This window comes from Elaeis guineensis, chromosome 10, assembly GCF_000442705.2.
Source record: "Elaeis guineensis isolate ETL-2024a chromosome 10, EG11, whole genome shotgun sequence".
NCBI lineage: Eukaryota > Viridiplantae > Streptophyta > Magnoliopsida > Arecales > Arecaceae > Elaeis > Elaeis guineensis.
In genome coordinates this window covers 16,612,864-16,635,505 of record NC_026002.2, presented here as the reverse complement: position 1 = coordinate 16,635,505, position 22,642 = coordinate 16,612,864, and the positions used below count along the sequence as shown (strand labels likewise).

General features: G+C 41.0%; 1 protein-coding gene and 1 long non-coding RNA gene across 5 annotated transcripts; one reads left to right on the top strand and one right to left on the bottom strand.

Annotated features, from left to right (window-relative positions):
* The first annotated feature begins 2,358 nt into the window (after window positions 1–2,358).
* On the top strand, window positions 2,359–9,000 carry LOC105052960 (uncharacterized). Of its 4 annotated transcripts, none has more exons than XR_012135012.1 (3): window positions 2,359–2,778; window positions 3,526–4,879; window positions 8,984–9,000. XR_012135012.1 is itself a non-coding variant. In XM_073244880.1 (2 exons), exons 1-2 carry the CDS (start codon window positions 2,680–2,682, stop codon window positions 4,621–4,623), a joined length of 1,197 nt encoding a protein of 398 aa, XP_073100981.1. In that variant the 5' UTR covers window positions 2,359–2,679; the 3' UTR covers window positions 4,624–5,012. The 4 variants fall into 4 exon arrangements, 2 of the variants coding, with proteins under 2 accessions (XP_073100981.1, XP_010932247.1); XR_012135011.1 differs by lacking the exon at window positions 8,984–9,000 and adding an exon at window positions 6,090–8,414; XM_073244880.1 differs by lacking the exon at window positions 8,984–9,000 and having other exon boundaries at window positions 3,526–5,012.
* Window positions 9,001–11,099: 2,099 nt separating this feature from the next.
* LOC140852008 (uncharacterized) lies at window positions 11,100–12,933 on the bottom strand. The gene is made up of 3 exons (XR_012134896.1): window positions 12,703–12,933; window positions 12,366–12,586; window positions 11,100–11,431 (listed from the first exon to the last, which is right to left on the bottom strand). It is a non-coding gene; the product is annotated as an uncharacterized lncRNA (long non-coding RNA).
* Window positions 12,934–22,642: the final 9,709 nt, after the last annotated feature.

Genomic DNA, 22,642 nt, shown 5'->3' with positions numbered 1-22,642 from the left:
GGTTCGCCCATCAATTGGATCTCAGTCATTTGGATCTCTGCCACCGACGGTCGGAAGGAGGCCAGAAGTGCCACTGCAAGGAGGAATGGGCGGAGGATGGCCATCATCACCGCTAAAGGCTCTAAGATTTCCAGATCGAGCGGTCCGAACCTCTGTCACCCGGATCTCCATCGCCGACGGCCAGAAGGAGGCCAAAAGTGCCATTGTGAGGAGAAGAAACAGGCGGAGGAGGGCTATCGCAGTCATTAAAGGCTTCGAGATTTCTAGATCAAGTAATTCGGATCTCCGTCACCCAAATCTCCATCAATGATGGCCAGAAGGAGATTAGAAGCACTACCTTGAGAGAAGGAACAGGTGAAGGAGGGCCCTCGTTGCTGCCAAAGGCTATGAGATTCCACCAAATCTCGATCGCTCGATTGATGGTGATTGGTGTGAGTGATCGATGGGAGCGAGCACGAAGCGGGTGGCGTGGAGGAACTCGCGAACCTCAACGTGCCAGCATGGAAGAGGGAGATGATGGACGGTGAGGCGGTGTTTACTGTTTAGGCTCTAGAGCTTTTTGGGAAGGAGAAAAGGAAAAGCATGCGAAAGCGGTGCGATAGGATGTTGAAAATTTTTATGGATCCGATTCATAACCATGGGCCATTTAAATTTTGTCATGGACCCATAGTCTAAATATTTTAAATAAAAATTATAAACAGGTTGGACAGGTTGAAAAATTTAAACTCAAACTCGATCTATTTAATAAATGGATTAAACATGTCGATCTGTTTACAATTTGAACCTGTTTAAATTAAATCCAAATTTGTTTAAGATGAGTCGAACGTGAATCAGATTGATGGATCAAATCATATTTTGCCACTCATAATTATGGATGAAAATTTAAAGAAAGCTAGGATGGAGATGCCTGGAAACCATATTTGATAAGTAGTACCATTTATGATAGAGATTATGCAACTTCAATTATTAATATGAGAAAATTTTGATGATTTACCGGACTATTTAATGACTTGTGTACTTTACTATCCTAATATGGAGATATCTTGTTATGTAGCCCATAGTTAAAAAAAAAAAAAAAATTCTATACGGTAAGGTTATTATGGAGATATCTGATTATGCAACTCATAGCTAAAAAAAAGAAAAATCTATATAGTAAAATTATTAAGATACTAAATATGTATTAACTTTTTTTGTGAGTATTGCTTTATACAATGATTTCAATAAACCATCCAAATGGTTAAATTATTATGCAAATAGTACTTACTAGGAGGTTTGATAAGCGATATGAGCAAGAAATTACTATATATTTTGATAATAAATCTTCTTCATAGTATTATTTTTTACCAAAAATAAATTTTTAAAAAAATTATAATTAATTTTTTAATCAAAAACCATGACATTTCTCCTCCTTTCTTTTTTCCTTTCAGTTCAAAGGCATAAATATATTTGACTTCAATTGAAACAAAAGCCTATTTCTCATGGGGATCAATGATCAAGCCGGTCCTTTATATGCTTGGTCAATATCAGCTTCTTTTATAACCCTAGGTTGGCAAAAATCCGTCCAACCATTTGATTGATATAGTTTGCCTAAGAAACATAAGCGCACACATATTTTCATTCAAAGAACAGGCAAGATAGTATAATATTCTTAGTTCTTAATTCTCAATCAAAGATTTCTTACTAGATATTTCATGAAAGAAAGAGCTAATTAGCGGGGTAGGTTTGGATATCTAAGTATGGACAATTTGGATTCTCCCAATGTCTTCAGAATCATGCTATAATCGGCTCAACTTCAGATTAGCCAAATTAAAACCATATTACATATATTCCTTTAAGTTTCCAAAAAAATTATATTTCTTAGGTCTATATCACAAAGATCATTCATCATTTAAGTTTAAATTCAAACTCAGTTACAATTGATCAAATCCGGATCCTACAAAAATTAAAGCTCCCACCTTTGTATTTCATTAATTTCATTCCACAACAACGGGAACAAAAGTAAATATTTTTTTTTAATGGACAAAAATAAAAAACATTGTTCTCCATTTTCCGCGTGTAAAGCCTTGCTCTGACACAGCACGGACTCCATCTCTGCCTTGGTTTCCGGTTGTATCTTTCGCGCGAAAGAATGATTCTCCTTCTTTAGCAAAATTAACCGTTGAATTGCACAATATTACTGTACATCTCGCATACCTCTGGTTTATAATTCGTACACGATGCGATCCAACGGTTGATGTTCCAAAAGAACATTAATCGTTGTTTCGGGCAAAAGATACAACCCGAACCCCCTCTGCCTTTGACTGACTTGCTAAGCTCCCTTGCAGATCTATCATGTTCTTTGGACTTACTAAAATGCAAAGGATAAGCCGAGCCCAACGGTCATGATCGATACTTAAGTATCATGCAGCGAAGTAGGGGAGACGAAGAACGCTAGAAAGGGCAAAAGCAAGCAAAAGGAAAGCGAGATCTGGAATTGGCCGTGGCGCGGATCGATCGGGATCTCTTGCTTCCGGTGGGCGATCCGATCTGGATTCTCGTACCTCAGTATCGCCGCTGCCGCGGAGACTCCGTGGATGAAATCGTCGCACGGTGTCAATTTTTTTATTTATATCTTGAAAAAAAGACAGGACAAAGATCAAGACCTCTGTTTCTGAGAGAAAAAAATTCGACGTTTTTCCGATGATTCCCGAAGGTGGCTATTATTATAATTACAAGAAGACGGATGATATCTGCGACGATGTTTGCGGCCAGGCAACCTTTTTCTCCTCCTCCTGTTCAGTATCGACACTACTCTTCAATTTTTAGTTCCAAAATTATTTCATTTTTTTCACAGATATCTTATACTTCTTTTTTTTTTTTTTAGTTTTCCTATTTATTGTGAAATTTTGTGGAGTTTGTTTTAAAGATAATCTGATATGTGCTATTACCTAGACGATATTGTTCTCTGAAATGTGGTATTTTTTGTGATTTAGTTAATATTTTTATCCTCTGTTATTTATTTTAATCTGGTATTCTTTTTTTTTTTTTTTTTGCTTTTTGTTTCTTTGCAAATTAGTGAAAAACCATGTGGTTATTGATTTTATATTTAGCATTTACACAGAACTGCTATTCCTTGCTTTTATATTCCTTATTTTTGAAAAAAAATATTTTTTTTTTCCGAAAAGCTCTAAAGATTCTACAAACAGTTTAACAAACAAAAAGGGTTTCATGATACATGTTGTTCACTCTAGTTATTTTTCTTCTTGGGGTTTTGAAAACAAAGCCAGAAAAAAACATATCAACAGCAGGCAGGCTCTTAATGGCATTTCTCAAAATCTACGACAGAAAATCTCTTCCAAACAATAGAATTTCGTCTCATTTCAGTACACTGATTCACAAGTTATAACCTAATTCATTGTTCCATGAGATGTTTGTTTAGGTGCTTATGGAAGCTATCTACTGGCCATCTGAATTGCTTTTGATGGGAATTTGTATTGGATTACCTTTTCTTTTACTGATTTTTTATTGTCAATTTTTCTCTGACAGGTGACGAGGGCTGCACGGGCCATATCGAGGCTCCGATGTGCCCTGCGAGAGTTGGACTTTAAGATTCTAATCCTACTCTTCATGGTGCTCCCAACTGTTATATATACTATCTACTTGCATGGCCAGAAGATCACGTACTTTCTTCGGCCGCTGTGGGAGTCTCCTCGGAAACCATTCAATGAGATCCCCCACTATTACCATGAGAATGTCTCCATGGAGACCCTCTGCAAGCTCCATGGCTGGAGGATCCGGGAGACCCCACGCAGGGTCTTTGATGCTGTGTTGTTCAGCAATGAGCTTGACATGCTCACCATTAGGTGGAATGAGTTGAATCCTTATGTATCAGAATTTGTTCTTCTGGAGTCCAATTCCACATTCACTGGCATTAAGAAGCCCCTCTTATTTGCAGAGAATCGGGAACGTTTCAAGTTTGTTGAGTCCCGGCTCACTTATGGCACTATTGGTGGGAGATTTGTGAAGGGGGAGAACCCTTTTGTGGAGGAGTCATATCAGAGAGTTGCATTGGATCAGCTTATTCGGATAGCAGGCATTTCTGATGATGATTTGTTGATCATGTCTGATGTTGATGAGATTCCAAGTGGCCACACCATTGACCTACTGAGATGGTGTGATGACATTCCCGAGAAGCTCCATCTCCAGCTAAGGAACTACCTCTACTCCTTTGAGTTCTTCCTGGATAACAAGTGTTGGAGGGCTTCGGTCCACAGGTATCGAGTTGGGAAGACGAGATATGCCCATTACCGCCAGACCGATGACATACTCACGGATTCAGGGTGGCACTGTAGCTTCTGTTTCCGCTATATCAGTGAATTTGTGTTTAAGATGAATGCCTACAGCCATGTCGATCGTGTGAGATTTGCTTATTATTTGGACCCATCAAGGATTCAGGATGTGATATGCCGGGGAGCAGACCTTTTTGATATGCTTCCAGAGGAGTATACTTTCACGGGGATTATTGCGAAGTTGGGGCCGATACCCCATTCATATTCAGCAGTTCATCTTCCGGGGTATCTACTTCAGAATATTGACAAGTACAAATATCTTCTTCCTGGGAACTGCAAAAGAGAACCAGGGTGATAAGCATCAAAAACTGCTCTTGAATATTACAAGAAAGATTTCTTCAAAGTTGATGACAGTGACATTGTGCATGTTCTCAACATGAGCATCTGACTTGGAAGAATCTTATTGAGGGAGCTTGGCAGGCAGAAATGAGTTCTTTCATCTACATGTGAAATTATATATGAATATTCTAGAGGCAAATTCATTTGCCAAAGGAGTCCATGATGGGACTATGGTCACCATGGGAAGTTTTCCATCTCTTATTCCCTTATTGGTATGTAATCACACCCTGATAGTTGTAGGATGCATATAAAGTGATGTTTGAAATGGTTTCTGTGCTGGAAATTTTTTGTACTAATTTAATTATGTATTATTTCTTCAATCTACTGACATGCTTCCATTAACTACTCTCAATTGTACCATCTAATTGGTTATGGAACTGCTTTTGATGATAGTGCTGGTGTATTGATTAAAGAAATATCATTTATAATCACCGATATTCCAGCAAGTGGCTCATTTTGTTGGATATATAGGGGAGTCCTTGTTACTGAAGTACCACAACATTTTCAAGCAATTGTTCTGAGGTTTTCACTGGTTAAACAGTCTGAGATATTAGTTTGTTTGTGAATAGCATTCTCATATGCAAGTGTTGATAATGACATGCGTACGAGTTCAAAACACAACCTAGGATATGCCATGAGGAAGCTGAGCTCTTTTTGAAAATTAATCCTTTTCCCTATTAATTTTATTTTGATGTAATAGGAGTATGAGTCATGCTTCTGCATGTGTAATAGCTTAATTAAATATGACTAGAAGATGCAGCACTTATTCTGATAGAAGGTTGAGGTACTTCCACAAATAGAAGGGAGGCCTAATACTATTGCTGAACTGAATGCATCTTAGTGCTGATGACAGAACTGAGAATAGTATTACATGCAAACATCTCTTTTTGATATATTTTTAAGTTTCTTAAAATTATGAAATATGGATGTGGCATTCATTTCCTTCACATATGAACATGTAGGTCCTGTATTCTTAAGATACGGTCGACTGCAATAATATGGTGCCATGTGTCTAATTTTCTTATTCAGGTGGGTCAACAGGTTTACATCTTAACTAGTATGTAATTTCTTTTGGGGATAAGGAAGAAAGTGTCTTTTGAAGGAAGTTCCCCATTCTTAAAGTGATGGTTGGGGGTGTTTGGATGGTGGAACAACTTATGCTCAGGATAAGGCTCATATAGAATTACATATTTGGAGATAAATGCTCAAAATGGAAAAACATCAAGATCAGAAGCCCTCCCTTGCACACAATCCCAAGAAAAGAGATTTCCCATTCAGTCTGAAAGATGATTTATCTTGTTCTCCTCTTTCATCAATTTTATGACCCTAAGACTTATCTAATTAGAAAACTTTCTTTCTAGCCAATGCAAACATTTTCCAAGCACCAGCCATATAATAATATCCATCGAACAACTTGTGCAGGCATCTAGACTGGTCTGCTAGGAAGTTGCAGTGCCCCTCAAAGTGAACATTCTCCTTTGCTTTTTTATCTATTATCAGGTCATCATCCTTTTTATACTGATGGTTGGATGAATCTGGGCAATTGTGGAGAGGGAGCTCAAAATCTTGATAGAGAAGACTGCTTGCCATGTTCTAATCCTATCATAGCTTTCGAAGCAGATGGACAAGATGAACAGGACATGGGTGAAACTTGTTTATCACACGGCTAGCCTATATCAATTTAAAAAATTCTGTGAGCCAATTTTATTTGGACGCATCATCACTAGATCCATCTAGTTTTTAAGACCAAAATGCAACGAGAATTGAGTTATGGTGGAACTAGGATCGAAACTTACATAGTTAATATGATGTTCCATAAATTTGAGTTGAGGATATGGTGGAATGGGTTCTTTAAGCAGAACAAATCAGTAAAAACAAGAAATCGCAGAGGAACATATGGTTTTGCTGGTCTGGTGCATCCTCTTGGATGAAATCCATGGTTCCCATGGAAGGAGGGAATTCTGGAAGGAGTATCATGGTGCACTTTGTGGCCAATGATTGCAAATAATGATAGATACCATAGCACAAGTTGCCGATCCCCGAAAACCTTGTTGCACATGCTGTACAAGACTGGCTTGTAACTCAGGAAATGATAGATAAACAAAATGCACTCTATTCAACTCCATATGTGAAGTTGAATAGGACTATACTAGTAAAGTGACCGTAACTCAGCTTTAGTGCTCATATGTGACACCAATGTAAATGTTGAACTTCCTTTTTTCTATGGAAATATTTCATTTTTTCAACCATTTGATGGCGATTACCAACATTACAGACTTTTTTATTTGCTGAAGAAAAACTTTGCATATAATGAGGTCCGGGATCATAAAGTACCATGATTATTGACCTCGGACAATTTGCCTATCAGCTGGTCTAGGATATGATCCTTCTCCACTGCTTAGAATGATTTGACTCGGTAATATATTCACAAAATGGAAGACAAAGAAATTGCTGTCTTCATATCAAGTTACCTGCTTATCTTCATCTTGTATATGGAGAGCCTCCTTAACAAAAGGGCCGAAATTTGTGTGCTGATGCCTTAAAATGAATGACTTTTAGTATCTTATAACCCCAGCTTGGAACCAGAGACTAAGATATTTGGGTTCTGAGGAAACACTGAAGACAAATGCACCTGGGGAAGCCCCATTCTGAACCTCTGTTGTCATTCACAATAGATATTACCCTTGTATAGTGATCATCCAGACTTTTCCAGAAAGGTGCAAAATTTTTCAGTTAAACTCCAGAATATGGAACAGAGATTGGGACAGACTCTGTAGAATATATAGACCCTCTCTTTCTACAAGGTGCAACAGCTACCAAGTTGTCCCTCTATCTGCTCCGGTCCTGGCATGTCTCATGAAACTAATGGAGCTGGCTTCCAATCTCTATCTGGAATTATAGGCAATATATGTTGGCAGTCGGAGTTAGTACAGGAAAGTTGGCTGCGATTATTCCAGTACCTAGTCTGCTTTCTGCTAGTTGTCGCTAGATCACATACATGGGATCTACAATGGCGTCAGCAGGTGCTTTCCTTCAGAGCTTGGTGGTCCGGCGAATATGAAAAAGAAACTTATAATTGAGGATGAAGATGAATATACTTGGAACTCCATGTGCAATAATACCAGCTGCCTGACATAGACAAAAGTTAGAGAATAAGATGCACTTCTTATCTTCAAGGAATAAATTCCATATTCTCGGTCTATAAGAAGAGGGGGCTGGGAGCTCAGAAACCAAACTGACCTCAACTCTTCTGAAACTAGCTCCAAGTAGAAGGTCGCAAGGTCTGTACAATGTCTTTCAGGAGCCAACGCCCACGTCAATGCCAGGAGAACAAGTCTTCCTCAAGGGATGATTACTGCAGCTATGTGACCAAAATAGAGAGGAAGACAAGCATGATTGAAGGGCCCTACTTCCCCAATCTTCAGACTGTGTTCAAGCACAAGGAAGTCCATGAGGAGGAGGAGAAGACCCGCCCTGGACTGTTCGGCGGGCCAAGGAAAAAGGAGTGGTTTGAAGAGAAGGAGACATATGATGTCTCTGAGACAACCAACTAGGACATGGCCTTGCAAGGAGGAGAGTGCATATGAAGTCTCTGAGATAGCTTAAGCATTATCTGTAGCTATGGCTTTGCACCTTTATAAAATAAATCTCTCACTCTCTCTCTCTTCTATGCTTTATCTTATCCATTTGAATACAACTATAATTCTCTAGTATTCAATAAAGGTATAGTTCCATATTTTAGCCTAAGACTTTCACTCTTATATATCTTTCTTCGAGTTTTTCGGAGAGATTTTTGAGAAGTCTATGACAACTCTGCAGAATCAACCATGGGCATTCCAAAATATTGGTCCAAGCCACTGACCTTGTTCTATAACATCTAAAATATTTACAAGTTAAAAATCATTAGCGCAAGTTATCTATTGATGCATCAAGTGGGTGCAAAGCTTATAGTGTAAATAATACTAACATGTTAAAAGGCATAAATCGGGTCCATTGATTATAACGACTTATCAAAATATATATGAACTAAAATAACATGGAAATCATAAAACTTTTAAGACATTTAGTGCATAAATAGATAACCATCAAAGGATACGGCTTCTGGTTATAGGTACTTTAAATGTTGTAGATCGTTATCAGTGGTGCAGATTGTTATTTTACAATGTTCACAAGTGATTTTGCACCTTATGTATTGAGGCCTGAGTATGTTAAAACTGTAGACTAATCTTCATCATCTGAAAATTTATGTGACTTCATTCAGAGTAGATAAGACGTTTAGTAACTAAAGAAGCTATTTATACAATTTCTGGTTGCAGGTACTTGAAATGTTGTCGACCATTATCAGTGGTGCAGATTATCATTTTAGAACATCTTAATTGATTTTGCACCTTGTGTATTGAGGCTTGAATACGTTCAATCGTGTAGAGTAGTTTGCCTCATCTGAAAGTTCTTATAACTTCTTTCGAATTAGATTTGTTGTTTAATAACAAAGGGAGCGATTTAATGAACGTAGATAATGGTAATAGAGCTTCACAGCAGTTTTCCCGGTTTTTGGATGTTAATAGCCGAGAAAGTTATCTTTTCTGCAATAAAAAAAAAAAGCTTGAAGAGCTTATCAAGCCTTCTATAAATGCATATAGGTTAATGGATCCTATTTATTATAAAGAAAAAGAGTTGGACCAGAAACCTCTTGGATGAGAGGCAGGAGTTCGTTCCATAGAGCATCGTCCATCGCTTGATCCTGGTTAACGCTGCAAGGTCTAGAGGTGTGGGTGGGTTAGAGACCTCAAAAGAAGAAGAAGCAGAGAAGAAAAAGACCCAGCGCTGCCCACAAAATGCACCAAGTGCAACAGATGGTGACTTGGAGATTCATAATTAAAACACCATGCCAGGAATGTAGTTGATGGTGTATTCTCAAGCATTCATAGTTCAAACATGGATTCCAAACCCTCTCTGTATTGCCCACGGGCCTTCCAGCAGAGATAGAGTTTTACTGCTCAGTGGGCTTCCTTAAGAGACCTGTAGGCCTGTTTACATAATATTTACTCATTGGATAATTTCGCGCATCATCCGTTGTGATTCGCTTACACGCGGATTTGAAAAAGATTTTTTTTTTTCGGGTACCGCATCTCGAGCCCGTGGGTAAGCAAACCACCGCAGGCGGTGCGCGCAGAGCTACCCCGGTGCACAAAGAATTATTCTTACTAACTTACAGCTTGTCAAAAACATATTCATGTTATTTTTATCCCTTTTATTGTTTTTGGTTTGCAAAAATTCAAGGAGAAAAATGAACTAAAGATATATAGCTTTTATAAAAAAAAAGTGAAAAATGAAAAGCGAAGGGCTAGCAAAAATTTTATACAAACAATATTTTCAACATCAATTTCATATTCAGTATTTTATTAATTTATAGAAAAATAAAAATAATAAAATTACAATTTTGCTTCCAACCAAAATGAGATTGACATTGGAGAATGGGTCACATTCAAATGAAACAGCAGCATCATACTGTTTCTAGTCATTGACACTACCAATATAGACTTTCTTTGCCAAGGTCGTTGCCACATATCCCCATAAGTGTTGGCTAAATTTTCTCCTTAACTATAGCAGACACATGTCAGTGATCAAAGCCGACATATCCTCACATGGATGCAATGCACTGAGACCTACACCTAAGAGGTGTAGTAGCAAAGAAGCAACCAGCTCAAGGAACCTTTGGAAAAAAAAAAGGCTTAGCCCACAAAAGACGCACAACTTTGTAGGGTGCCATGTCTTTTTCTAAAGGCCACCCACTCTCCCTTTGGTCCCATCCTTTAAGGGGTCCCTTGGTGCCCACCACCTCCTCTCTCTCTCTCTCTGCCCCATCCTTTTTGGGGTCTCTTGGTGGCCACAACCTTGGCACCCTCCCTCTCTCTCTCTGTCTCTCTCTCTTTTTTAGCAGACGTGCCGGTGCTGTACCGCAAAGAGAGACCCTGCATGGCATGCGGGGATAAAAAGAGCATGAATCCATCTACAGTATGCGTGCAAAGCAAACTAACAAACTACACGCCAAAAGTGGATATGTGGCAGTCTCCAGCTTACTCCGTTGCCTCTATATATAGACCAGTGTGCCGTGCCACTCTTGCTTTCATCTCAGCTCTTCCATGAATTCTTCCAGAGTTCATACTAAAGCCATGGCTGTCTTTCTTCAAGTTTTGCATCACTTCTGTTTGTTTGAAGAGGTCTTCTTTCGACATGCCAATCGCTTTTCTTTCATGATCACTTGAAGATGTTGGTGATTGTGGCGCCCTGAAGTCACACCAATGGCGACCATTGTCGTGCGGGGAATTAAGCTCACCGGTCCGATGAATCTTATATAGTGTTACCATGTGTGCTATCTTTCTTTTCTTTTCTGCTTTCTAACATGTAGGAATTGATATGTGTGAGGTTGAAGTGGGTCTTAATTTGTTTATGGTGATGATATTTGTCGAGCAAGTATGGGTGATACTGATACAATAGCAACTAGAGATACCAGTTTTTGGCTAATTTAGCATATGAGTTCTTCTTCTATCTACATTTGTTGTTGCTTAAGATGGTTTAAAAGTTCCTTTTTTATAAATAATCTAAAATGTCAAGCTTACATCATTCAAATACCACAAAAAAATTACTGAACTCTATGTTACAGAACCACCAAAGCAGCAACTCGACCTAGGTCCCTGACAGCATCGGACATCACCATCGAAAGATAACCATCATCAAATTGGCAGGAGTTGAATCTATAGCACCTATTGATAATATGGCCAAAATCATCATTCGGTATTGGTGTGCAAGATAAAAACGATTACCATGGCATGCATCATAACCAATGTTGATGAGCATATAGTATTCCGGTGATGTATAGTTTCAGCTTAAAACAGGAGCATAATGTTGTGGCCTCCACCAAATTGATTTCATCGGAGTCAAAAGACATGGATCAATTAGCTAATTAGCTTTCTTTCAAACATGGAGGATGAAGGAATTTAAGTCCAAACATGTGAAATGTGATTTATATATACTATCCCTGCTAAAGCACACTTGATAAAGTTTCTTCAGAGAAGGTGGAGGTCCATCTTTTATGCAATGTAAAGAAGTTCCCAATCCCAGGACTTGACTACGGTACAAATAAAAGATTTTCTCTTCAGTATGATATTAGGTACAGTGCACCTTGGACAGGATCTACTAGCAACAGACTGATGATGCTATCATAACACTTTGGTTCACTGCAGCAGGGACAGGCCACTCCCTCAGTACCACAGAACTAAACTGCCTTTAAGAAAAAAGCATTGGTAGTTGTGCCACTCTATTAAGATTCTTCCAAGTTGAGCAGTTGGAGCTAGGTAATTTCAGGGAAAAATTTAACTTTGCCTTCAGCACTTCATGGCTGGACCCATTGTTTAACTTTTAGGGCAATCCATATATGGCAACAGCATACCTTTATAATTCTTTGGAAAAATGTTCAATAATTTATCAGTGGCACACGAGAAAGTAGGAAAACTTGTTAAAAACTCTGAGAAGGAAAGGCATGCTAAATGGATTCCCATACATGTTTCCTATGAATTATGTGGTCATGTTTTCTATGTATCATCATCCATATCAAGGTCTTCACATTTGCAGAGATCAAATATGACTAGAAATACAAATATGAAACAGATTTTCCAGTTACTCAAAGCAATAGCATACATCTTGATAGCCACTTGCAGAGTATGACCCCTTAATCAGAATCCGGTGATGTTCGGTATCTCAAAAATTCTGAGGACTACTGGAAAAATGGACTTCCAAAATCCCTGCAGCAACTTGTGCATTCACATGCCTCATCTTTTTGCACCTCTCTATTCACATGAGAGACACAACATGATTTAGTCTTTCTTTTGCTATGAGGGTTAGACATCACCAAGCAAATACTGCAGGAGGTACAAAACAATGTGGCATGGATGTAACACAATCTTTAACAACTTTGAAAAAAGCCTGTGATGAGAAAGCTGAACTGCACCCATAAAATCAGACCTAATTAACTCACCTAACAATGCTTGAGACATACACTTTCTTGATGAGACCATCTCAGATGCTGTGTGCTTTTTTCTAAGGTTGGTTGGTGGGGGGCTACATCTGTCCAATGTCTGGCCAAAGCCAAGTGAAGCACCTTCCACAGCATAAATAGAAAAAGAGGGCGTTGGCATCTTCAGCTGGATAGTAGGCTAAGGGGAGTTGTCCAAGCTATCAATTTGACTACATGAGGTACACTTTTTCCATGCAAGACTTGATTCTCTCATAACCAATCAATGGTAGGGTTGCTTGCACTTTACGAATTTGAAAGGACAAGGACAATTGCAGGCAGTTGTGATGCAGAAATAGTACAAGTGTCTTACACTATCATCTTCCATATCATCTGCAAGTGTTTTCTAGCTACCTCCTCTTGTTAGATTTGCTGTTGGGTGCAAAACAGTGCATAACCAAAGTACATGGTCTAAAACAGAGGTTATACTTCTAATTCTTGCCCAAGTAATTATGATTGATGGGATCTCTGCCATCTAGCAGATGGTGCTCTGTTCTCCAAAACCTGAAGTTTGGTTGAAATTATGAGAAGATTAGTGGCAATAGCCTCCATTACTGCATGATAAAAAGATACGAATTTGATATTTTTTTTAAAAAAAAATTAGATTTGGTTTATTATCTAAGAGCATCCGAATCTACTTTGATCTCCATTTCCTGTTGGTACTTCGGTGGGACAAGCAGAATATTTTCTGTTTCACGGAATCTTTCCCATCGAAATAAACAGTGATTTTGACAAAACAACACTGTCAAGGCTCAATCTCCTATATTCTTGCTTCCGGTAGAAGGCATGACGTCCAAAAAGCACCACAGCGATTTGCCATTCCCTGTTTGGCTCGTTGAAAACAATGAAAAAGATGTGACGGAAAGGAAATTGCATTAATTTTTGACATCAAATTTTAAATAGTATCTTTATTGCGCAAATTCAAATAGCTGATTTTTCCCTTAGATATGGCTAACTTTGATGATCAAAATTCAATCATACCCAAAAGAACTGTAGGCTTTTATTTTATTTTATTTTATTTTATAAGTGGCAGCAAAGGCAAATAATACATTGACTAACCACACTAGGTCTTATGGTCGCTTTAGAATTTTTTTTCTTCTTATCAAAAACTCTTCTATCTGATTCAAATTAATATCAATCTAATAAATTTAGCAGAAAGTGATAGTCAGTCCTCTCTTGGTTCCATAACCATAAAGCCTCAATTATTCTTACCATTGCCTTCAATAATTGGTGGCTTGATTCTGAAGCAAATGTACACGTATGCTTTATTCACTCTTGGTTCACTACAATTTAAGTAGCCGGCAGAGGCGATGTAATCCTTCAAAATGGCTCCATGGCACAAGTACTTGGAAAAGGTCGAGCAAACTCAAAGATAATTTCAAACAAGAACCTAATCCTTCGTGATATGTTGTATGTGCCAGTGTTTCAAAAAACCTTATTATTGGATTTTCTTCTTTTTGGGTAATTTATTAGTGGATCTTTTTCGATCGAAATATACATAACTTAGGTCATGTTTTGACCGTCTCTAGTTAACTATAAAAAGAAGTTTGTGGCAAACTAGTGCACGCAATTTACTAGAAGATGGCAAGATGGATGGCGACTTGGCACCTCTGAATAAGCTGAGCTACTAGTGGGCTGGAAAAAGCCTAGTAATGGGCTTTCTCGCATGCATTTGAGTGGTGGGTTGGGCTCGAGCCCAAGCCTGGCGTTTAAAACTATTCCAGGTTGGTGTGAGCTATATCTTTTTTTTTTTTTGGTAACATGAAGAACTTTATTTGATTATCAACAAAGGTTTATACAAAAGAGAGGACCAGAGATCCAGAAACAGAGAATAAGGAGCAAACGAAGACAAAACCCAAAATAATGAAAGGACGACAAAAGTATGTACAATTGAACCAAAACTCCCTGCCAAAACCCAAACAAAGATATACAACAATATAAACGACAAGTACAAAAGAAGTATATTGAAACATAACACAGACACCATACATATGAGCCACCAAATGACAGTGTAAGCTGTAGGGTTGCAATGTCGACTTTGAGAAGCAGTGAACAGAGAACACCAGTCATAGGACTTGAAGTAATTTGTAATAAGCAATGCAACTATGGGCCAAGAGAACAGGTTTAAGCATTGAAGTGGAAATGTAAGATTTGAAATGCTGTTTGAGTATTCAGCAATCAATATTTGCAGAAATGAGCAGCAGAGATGTAAAGTTCTGTGAATGAGCTCCTGAAGGTATAGAGTTTCATTGTCATATGTTGTTCCCAATGGTGTAGTTGCATGAGCTGAGCCCTGTACATCGTGATGTATGTAGAATGGCATGGTAAAAGCAGCCGCCAGAAAGTCATTGAAAATCATCATTTCAGACTGAATATAACTCCTTGTCAGATGTGAGTGAATTGTGTCCTGTGACAGCACCTGGATCATTACCATTGATAGATGACTCTGAGCCTTGACTATATATATATATATATGAAGAACCATTGTTTGGAATAAAAACAGATGAACCGACATAGACGAAAACCTCATGAAGGAAATAACAGGCACTGAACAGTTAAATATAGAGGAAATGAGTGTAAAGCCTTCAATGGAAAAGAACATAACGGCAAACATTAATAACGTAGATACCCTGCACAGAGAAAGAATAAGTTAGTCAAAACACTCCAATTTTTTCTATATTCCTTTTTTTCTTATGTTTTTTCTTTTTTTTTTTTTTTTTCTTTATTTTCTTTTGCATTTTCTTTTTTGACCTCCTTTCTCACTTTTTCCTTTCTTGATCAATCTTTGTTCTACCTCTATTTTTAATTGCTTCTCTTAACACCCCACTCAATTGCACCACCACTAGAAAATACAAGCCAGGAGAAGCACCAGTCCAGCAGCCTGCGTATCAGATTGAAACATAAATTTAAGACACTTGTCAGATTGAAGCAGCACAGGAAGTATCTTCGGACCGAGATTGATATCAAAGGCATGAAATAGCTGATAATTGCCCTGTGAAAGTTAGATGCCATGCCTAGAAAAACCAGCCAACATGCACCAGAATTCGCACAAATGACAGGTACATATGCAAATGATCAACGAAGATAAAATATCTCAACAAAATTATTAAACCCGGGTCGGGCCATGGGATCGGGCCAGTTGCCTAATTGAAACGGCTGTGTTTAAAATCCAATGAAATTCGGACGAACCGGCTGGTTGGACTGCGAGCCATTTGACCCGACAAAATCCGGTTGAGGCAAAACCCGTTTAAATTACTGTTCATCACTTCATCTTCCGATCGTCCCTTGGGCTTCGACTTTCCAATCTCGGCTTCCCGAGTTCAAACCCCGTCGGCGTCTTCCCCTTCCTCGGTGACTAAGTCGGCAGCGGCGGTAGCGAAGGACGAGAATCGAGCAAACGGCAGTGGCCGGGACTGGGAGAGCCAGGGGACGACCGAAGCCTCCGGTGAGTAACAGCAGCACTAACCCTCTGTTTTTTTTTTTTTCAAATCTCTGGTGAATAGACCCAAGATCGGCCCTTCGCCTTCTTCTCTTCCATATACGATCTCCTCCCTCCACTTCCTCCTCCGCTCGACCCACTCCCCCATCCGCCTCCTCCTCTACTGCTTGGCCCCCTCCCCCTCCGCCTCCTCCTCCTCCCCATCCGAGACATCTTTTCTCCGCCTCCTCCTCCTCCGCTCGATCCCCTCCGCCTCCTTCTCCCCGTCGGGACCTCACTTTGCCTCCTTCTCTTCCGCTCAGCCCCCTTCCCCCTCTGCCTCTTCTCCTCTGCCATCCGGGACATCTTCCCTCCGCCTCCTCCTCCTCTGCTCGACCCCCTCCGCCTCCTTCTTCCTGTCCGGACATTCTCTCTCCGCCTCCTCCTCCACTTGGCTCCCTCCCCCTCCGCTTCCTCTTCTCCTCCGTATGGGATCCTCTCTCCGCCTCCTTCCCCTCCGCTCAGCCCCCTCCCCCCTCCTTCGTATGTATTATGCATTGACCCGCTGGTTCAACCGTTGATCCGACAGTTGGACCGCTGATCCACTGATCTGGTGTTTATTTGGGTCAAAGCCCAGGCCAGGTTTAATAACTTTGATCTTCAGCAAGAGCTTAATTAGCGACCCAATCTACAGCTTGATTGTCTTCTCTACAAATATGAGATAGAAAATTTATTGAAGGATTCCAACCAGAGGCGAATGTCCTTCGTCCAAGGAGAAAGGGGTTTTCTATTGTTCGATAATGTTGCATCCAATTTAAAACCACCATCGAATCACCTTGAATGCACACTTTTCTAACCATCATGTGGGTGACTAGATGTCTAAGACCCAATCACACACTAATCATCTCAGCATAAGGAACCGAGGAAAGATCAAGCCGTTTACCTTCCACAGTCAATAATAAACCATCATGATCCCTAATATTATAGCTTGCAGCAGCATTATTAGATCTCCCGCACCATCAAAGTTTAATATGAGTATCCCAATGATAGGGGGCCTCCAAGAAATCAAGTCAGAAGGAAGAGAATGCTGATTTCTCAGCACAGAAAGACTCGAGTTCCTTAATGGGAATTTTATAATTGTAGGAGATGATGATGATGGCAAGCAAATGTCAGTAGAAAAACACATGCATCGTCGAATAAGATCGATTGGTTGAGAAAATTTTGCTTGAAACAGTCTTTCATTCCTGTCCTACCAAAGAAGGGAGATCGTGTATGTCAGCATAGCTTTTTCCTTCACTCTTATAAAAGAACTTGAAAGGATAGTTAGCAGCATTGCCAAGGAAGTAGGGATTGGGCAGCAGCAATCCTGGTTTAACAAGATCCAACAATGTTTAGCAAAAACACAATCAATAAAAACATCCTGATAGTTTTCAACATAACTTGGGATAGATCACACTCAGCAGAGTTAGATTGAATAATACCTTGATAAAGCAAAAACTTTTTGTGGCAATCATTGCCACACCAATTCCAAATGAGAAATCTTACCCTCATCGGATGGAAAGGTGCCAAACCAAAAAAATTGTAAATAAATGGCTGTGAGTATGATGGGTTTAGCGCCCTATCAACATCTTTGAAGTGAACTAGAGAGACTGTGTAGGAGCCCATCGCAGCTGATCAAATCAATACTCATGCGCGAGAGGCATGAAGAGAATCATATTCATCATATCATCGTTGCAAAACCTACCCAACAAAGATCATTCCATATGTTAGAGGCATTATCAAATCGCAACAGTATATTGTGTCAAATCATGTGGTACATTGATAAAAGAAGGTCAGCGACTAAGCGGCACATTTGAGATCGAGGGATCATTCCAAACATTGATCGATAGATCATTTCCAAATAACTAGATAAAATGATTATAAATCTTAGAACCAACAGCAGATATTTTATGCCAGATTGGAGTGCATTTAGGAGGTGGTTATACTGAATCCAAGAGTAACAAAACCAGTATTTAGTGGAAACCAGCTTAGTCCATAAAGAGTTAGGCTGAAGAACCAGATTAGCAGCCAACGTGTGAGCTATATCCTTGGCTCGAGGTATGCGTATTGCCATTCATAATTGTAGGAAGGAGTCGTCCTAACTTTCTGACGGAGTATTCTCTTCTCTTGAAGGCCTGTAACTTGTACAAGTTGGCAGGACTCATTTACTTTAGCAAGGAATGCCAAGACATCCATGTGGCTATATGTGAAAACAATGATGCACCCTAACTTGGGCTTCATCATACAAGGTTGAAGATTTGAAATCACAAACTGTAATTGTGAGCCTACTTCCCACTTTTTATTGGATTGTGGCTTCACCCTGACCTTTTGTTGTGGAGTTTCTTTAGTTTTTCCTTTTTTCTCATATACAAAATAGGCCACTCCCAAATTACTTACAATCATTGTGCAAAACACACACACACGCACACAATTAAGTACTATTAGCTATTCAGCTTACAGATATATTACTTGAATATCTATAAATAGCATATGATGTCAGTTTGATTATAGCTTATAGGATGATATGGGGGAGCCGACGACGTCGAGGCCGACGACTGGGGCCGACGACGACGTCGGTGGCCGACGACTGACGGCCCAACGCTCGAGGACGATCGACTGGCGATAGACCGATATCGGCACGACTGACGGATGCCATCAGCGGTTAACTACCGGCCATTCTACGGTCCATCGCCGGCCGGGGGTATGTCGGGCGTAACCATCCCGACCGACTGAACCCGGGGGTCTGATGGCCGACTTACATGATGCTCGCCGACCAATGGAGGGGCCCGACACCACTCAGCTGGCTACCGACTTTGGGTCGGTCGGCTCCTCCAACCACCGTACAGCCGCCAGACGTTGTCAGCTCTGACACGGACATGCGGCGCAGTTACCTAGGACATGGTCCCGCCGAGAGCCGGGTCAACCCTGGTGATTGGACGGCCACACGGCGACATGACGTTTTTACGGCGGCTCTGACAGTCCACAGTGAGTTGACAGTTCCTCACTTGTCCGCGCCATTAATGACGGCGCCATACCTAGCTCCACTATATATACCGGGGAAGGCAACAGTGTAAAGGATCGATCCGCCCGTCTCTCTCACTTACGCAGGCTCGCTCCTTCTCCTCTCTCTCTCTTTCTCAGAGCTCTGTCTGATTATGTGTCCAGTCACCTCTGACTTGACCGTCGGAGATGCGGAGTCGCTCCGTCAGTGCGGATCCTTGCAGGTGCCGACGATCGGCGATGAGGCGATGCCGCAACAATACCCTTGTGTTGGCCTATGCCAAGAAGACAAAAACACTTTTATTCTCAAGATTATTCTTTGCAGTTTTGAACTGATTTCAGGGCTGCCATAGGTGACAACTTAGAAGGTGAGAGATATGCCAAATGGCTAAATTGCATATGTACTGCTCAACCAATCTCCTATCTTGGGTTGCCTATGGCAGCTGTTAAACCTTCAAACAAGATTGGTTGGCACTAGTACAAAATGTTGAATCAAGACCAGCTATGTGGAGGAGCGAATTCCATCATTTTGGAGGCAGACTTATTTTGCTTAGGTTTGTCTTCGCTACTTTGCCTCAATTTTTCATGTCAGCTTTCAAGCTCCCAACCTAGGTCCTTAAGAAGATTGACAAATTCAGAAGAGCTTTCCTTGGGAAAGGTTCACCACTTTTGACTAGCTAGCAAAGTTAATTGGAAAACTATCTGTATGGAGAAAGAGGAAGGGGGTTTGGTGGTAAAAAATCTAAGCCTCATGAATCAATCTCTATTGGCAAAATGGGGTTGGAGATATCTAAAAAATTAGCCTGGTTTATGGAAGAGGCAGGTATAGTGGGAGTATCATAGATGAGTTAAACTAGCATGTTGGAAAGCAAAAAAAGTGATACTCAAGCCTACGGCAAAGGCAATTGATTCTCTCTAGCTCTTTAAGCATAGAATTAAAAACAAGGTTGGCAATGGAACAACATTCTTTTTTAGAGGTTTGTGATATCACTTATTCTAATACCACTTATTGTAGATCCGGTACTCATTGCAGTAGGAAGAAAGAAAAAATAAAACAGAGAACACACAATCAAGTACATAGAATAGTCTAAATGCTACTTTCATGGGGCATGCAGGCTTCACTATAAAAGAAAAAATAAGTACAAGAGGAGATCATCACACTCTCAATTCATCGTACATAAATCTTTCTCAACTAGAAGCTACTCTCACAAAAGCTCTCACAAAATCTCCCAAAGAGACCCTCTCACAAGCTTGCCAGTACCAGAGTCCTTGATGCCTCTGAACACTTCTTGTGGAGCAAACCGTTACATCATGCCTCTTCACAGCTGCTTTGTCTGATGCTCTGCTCTGCCTACATCTGATCTACCGATTGCACACTCTCGATGCTCATCGGACATTCTCCCGACGGCTGCCCAGGCCTCTCTCTCAGCTTCTCTGTTCTCTATCGATTGCCACAGGTACCCTGTCGCCCACAGGGCCTTTAAAATCTACAATCCGAGCCCAGATCGAAGATGCACTCCGATTATAACTCAAAATAATCCTCTAACTGTTCGATCAAGATTGCGAGCACTCGCAACCATCTGATTGTGCATCCAGTTCACAGTAAATTATGTAGACTGTGAGAAACCTCCCCAAAACGCCCTTCGATCTATGTAGACTGTGCAAAATGCGTGGTGAAACGATCTTTGATCCACGCACCATGCATGGACTGCGTGAAGAGGGCAGCGCCCCTGCATATGCCCGCATGGGGCTGGCTTGTGTGCCCGCATGCGCCTGGGCCGAGCCCATGCACTGCTGGACCGCAGGCTGGTGCCCGCGGGCCATCCTACGGACCTATGCACTGTGGGCCCCATTGGGCCATGCACCGCAAGCCACAAATATGCCTCCGGACTCCTCGTGACATACTCTTTGAGCTGGACTTCTCCGCATCTAAGTTTTCGCTTCTATGAGTCGAATTCGAGATATTTTTTTCAGCAATCTCCACCTCGACTTGACATTCGATCTCTATCTGATTTTAAGAGCTTTTGGATCTTCTCACCCCCATGCTCTTAAAAATTGCCTGCTACTCATGGATGGACAAATATGAGAGTTGAGCCAGGCCGCTCAATTCCATCTCCGTCATTTGCTGTGCACCTCCTGACCTAAGACCTACTCGGGGTAGTCTTCTGGCGACGTCGCTTATCATCCTTCCGAGTCTCCCATTCCGTACCTGATCCATCTCCACATGGAGCTCCACCTCGCATTGGGCTCTCGCTGGCATCCTCCATATAGATGGCTCCTCCTTGTATAAGAGAGCATCGATCAATACTTTACGGTTGTATCTCTACCTTGATTGCACCTCTTCTCCATCTTCAATCTTGATCACCGCTGCTGCAACCTGTGCTGGTACCAACCTAGCTCGATACCAATTATTGTGATATCACTTGCTCTGATACCACTTGTTATGGATCCGATACCACTCATTGCAGTAGGAAGAAAGAAAAAATAAAACAGAAAACACACAATCAAATACGTGGAATAGCCCAAGTGCTTCTTCCAAAGGCTTGCGAGCTTCATTATGAAAGAGAAAATGAGTACAAGAGGAGATCCTCACACTCTCAACTCTTCGTATACAAACCTCTCTCAACTAGAAGCTACCCTCACAAAAGAAATCTCCCAAGGAGACCATCTTACAGGTCTGCTAGTATTAGGATTCTCGATGCCTCTGGATACTTTCTGTGGAGCAAACCACTACATCATACCTTTCTGCAGTTGCTTTGCCTGACGCTTTGCTCTACCTCGGTGCTCTGGCTGCGTCTGCTCTGCCTGCTGCATATCCTCAGCGCTCATCGAACACTCTCCCGGCAGCTGCCCAGGCCTCTCTCTCAGCTTCTCCGTTCTCTGCTGATTGCCATAGGTACCCCTGTCGCCCACAGGGCCTTTAAAACCCACAATCTGAGCCCAGATCGGAGATGCACTCCGATTATAACTCAAAATAATTTTCTGAGCATCCGATCAAGACCGCAAGCACCAGCAACCATCCGATCGTGCATCTGGTCCACAGCAAATTACGTAGATCGTGAGAAATCTCCCCGAAATACCCTTCGATCCATGTAGACCGCGTGAAATACGTGATGAAACGATCTCCGATCCACGCACCATGCATGGACCACGTGAAGAGGGTAGCGCCCCTGTCTGCACCCGCTGGGCCGGCCCACGCGCGGCTGGACTGCACGTCCGTGCGTGCTTAGGCCGAGCCCGCATGCTGCTGGGCTGTGGGCCATCCTGCGGGCTTGCGCACCATCCTACGGGCTCCACTGAGCCGCGCACTGTAGGCCACAAACATGCCTTCGGTCTCCTCGCGATGTACTCTTCAAGCTGAGCTTCTCTGCATCTGGGTTTTCACTCTTGTGGATCAAATTCGAGGCATTTTTTTTTCCAACAAGAGGGATACTTGGCTTTTGAAGC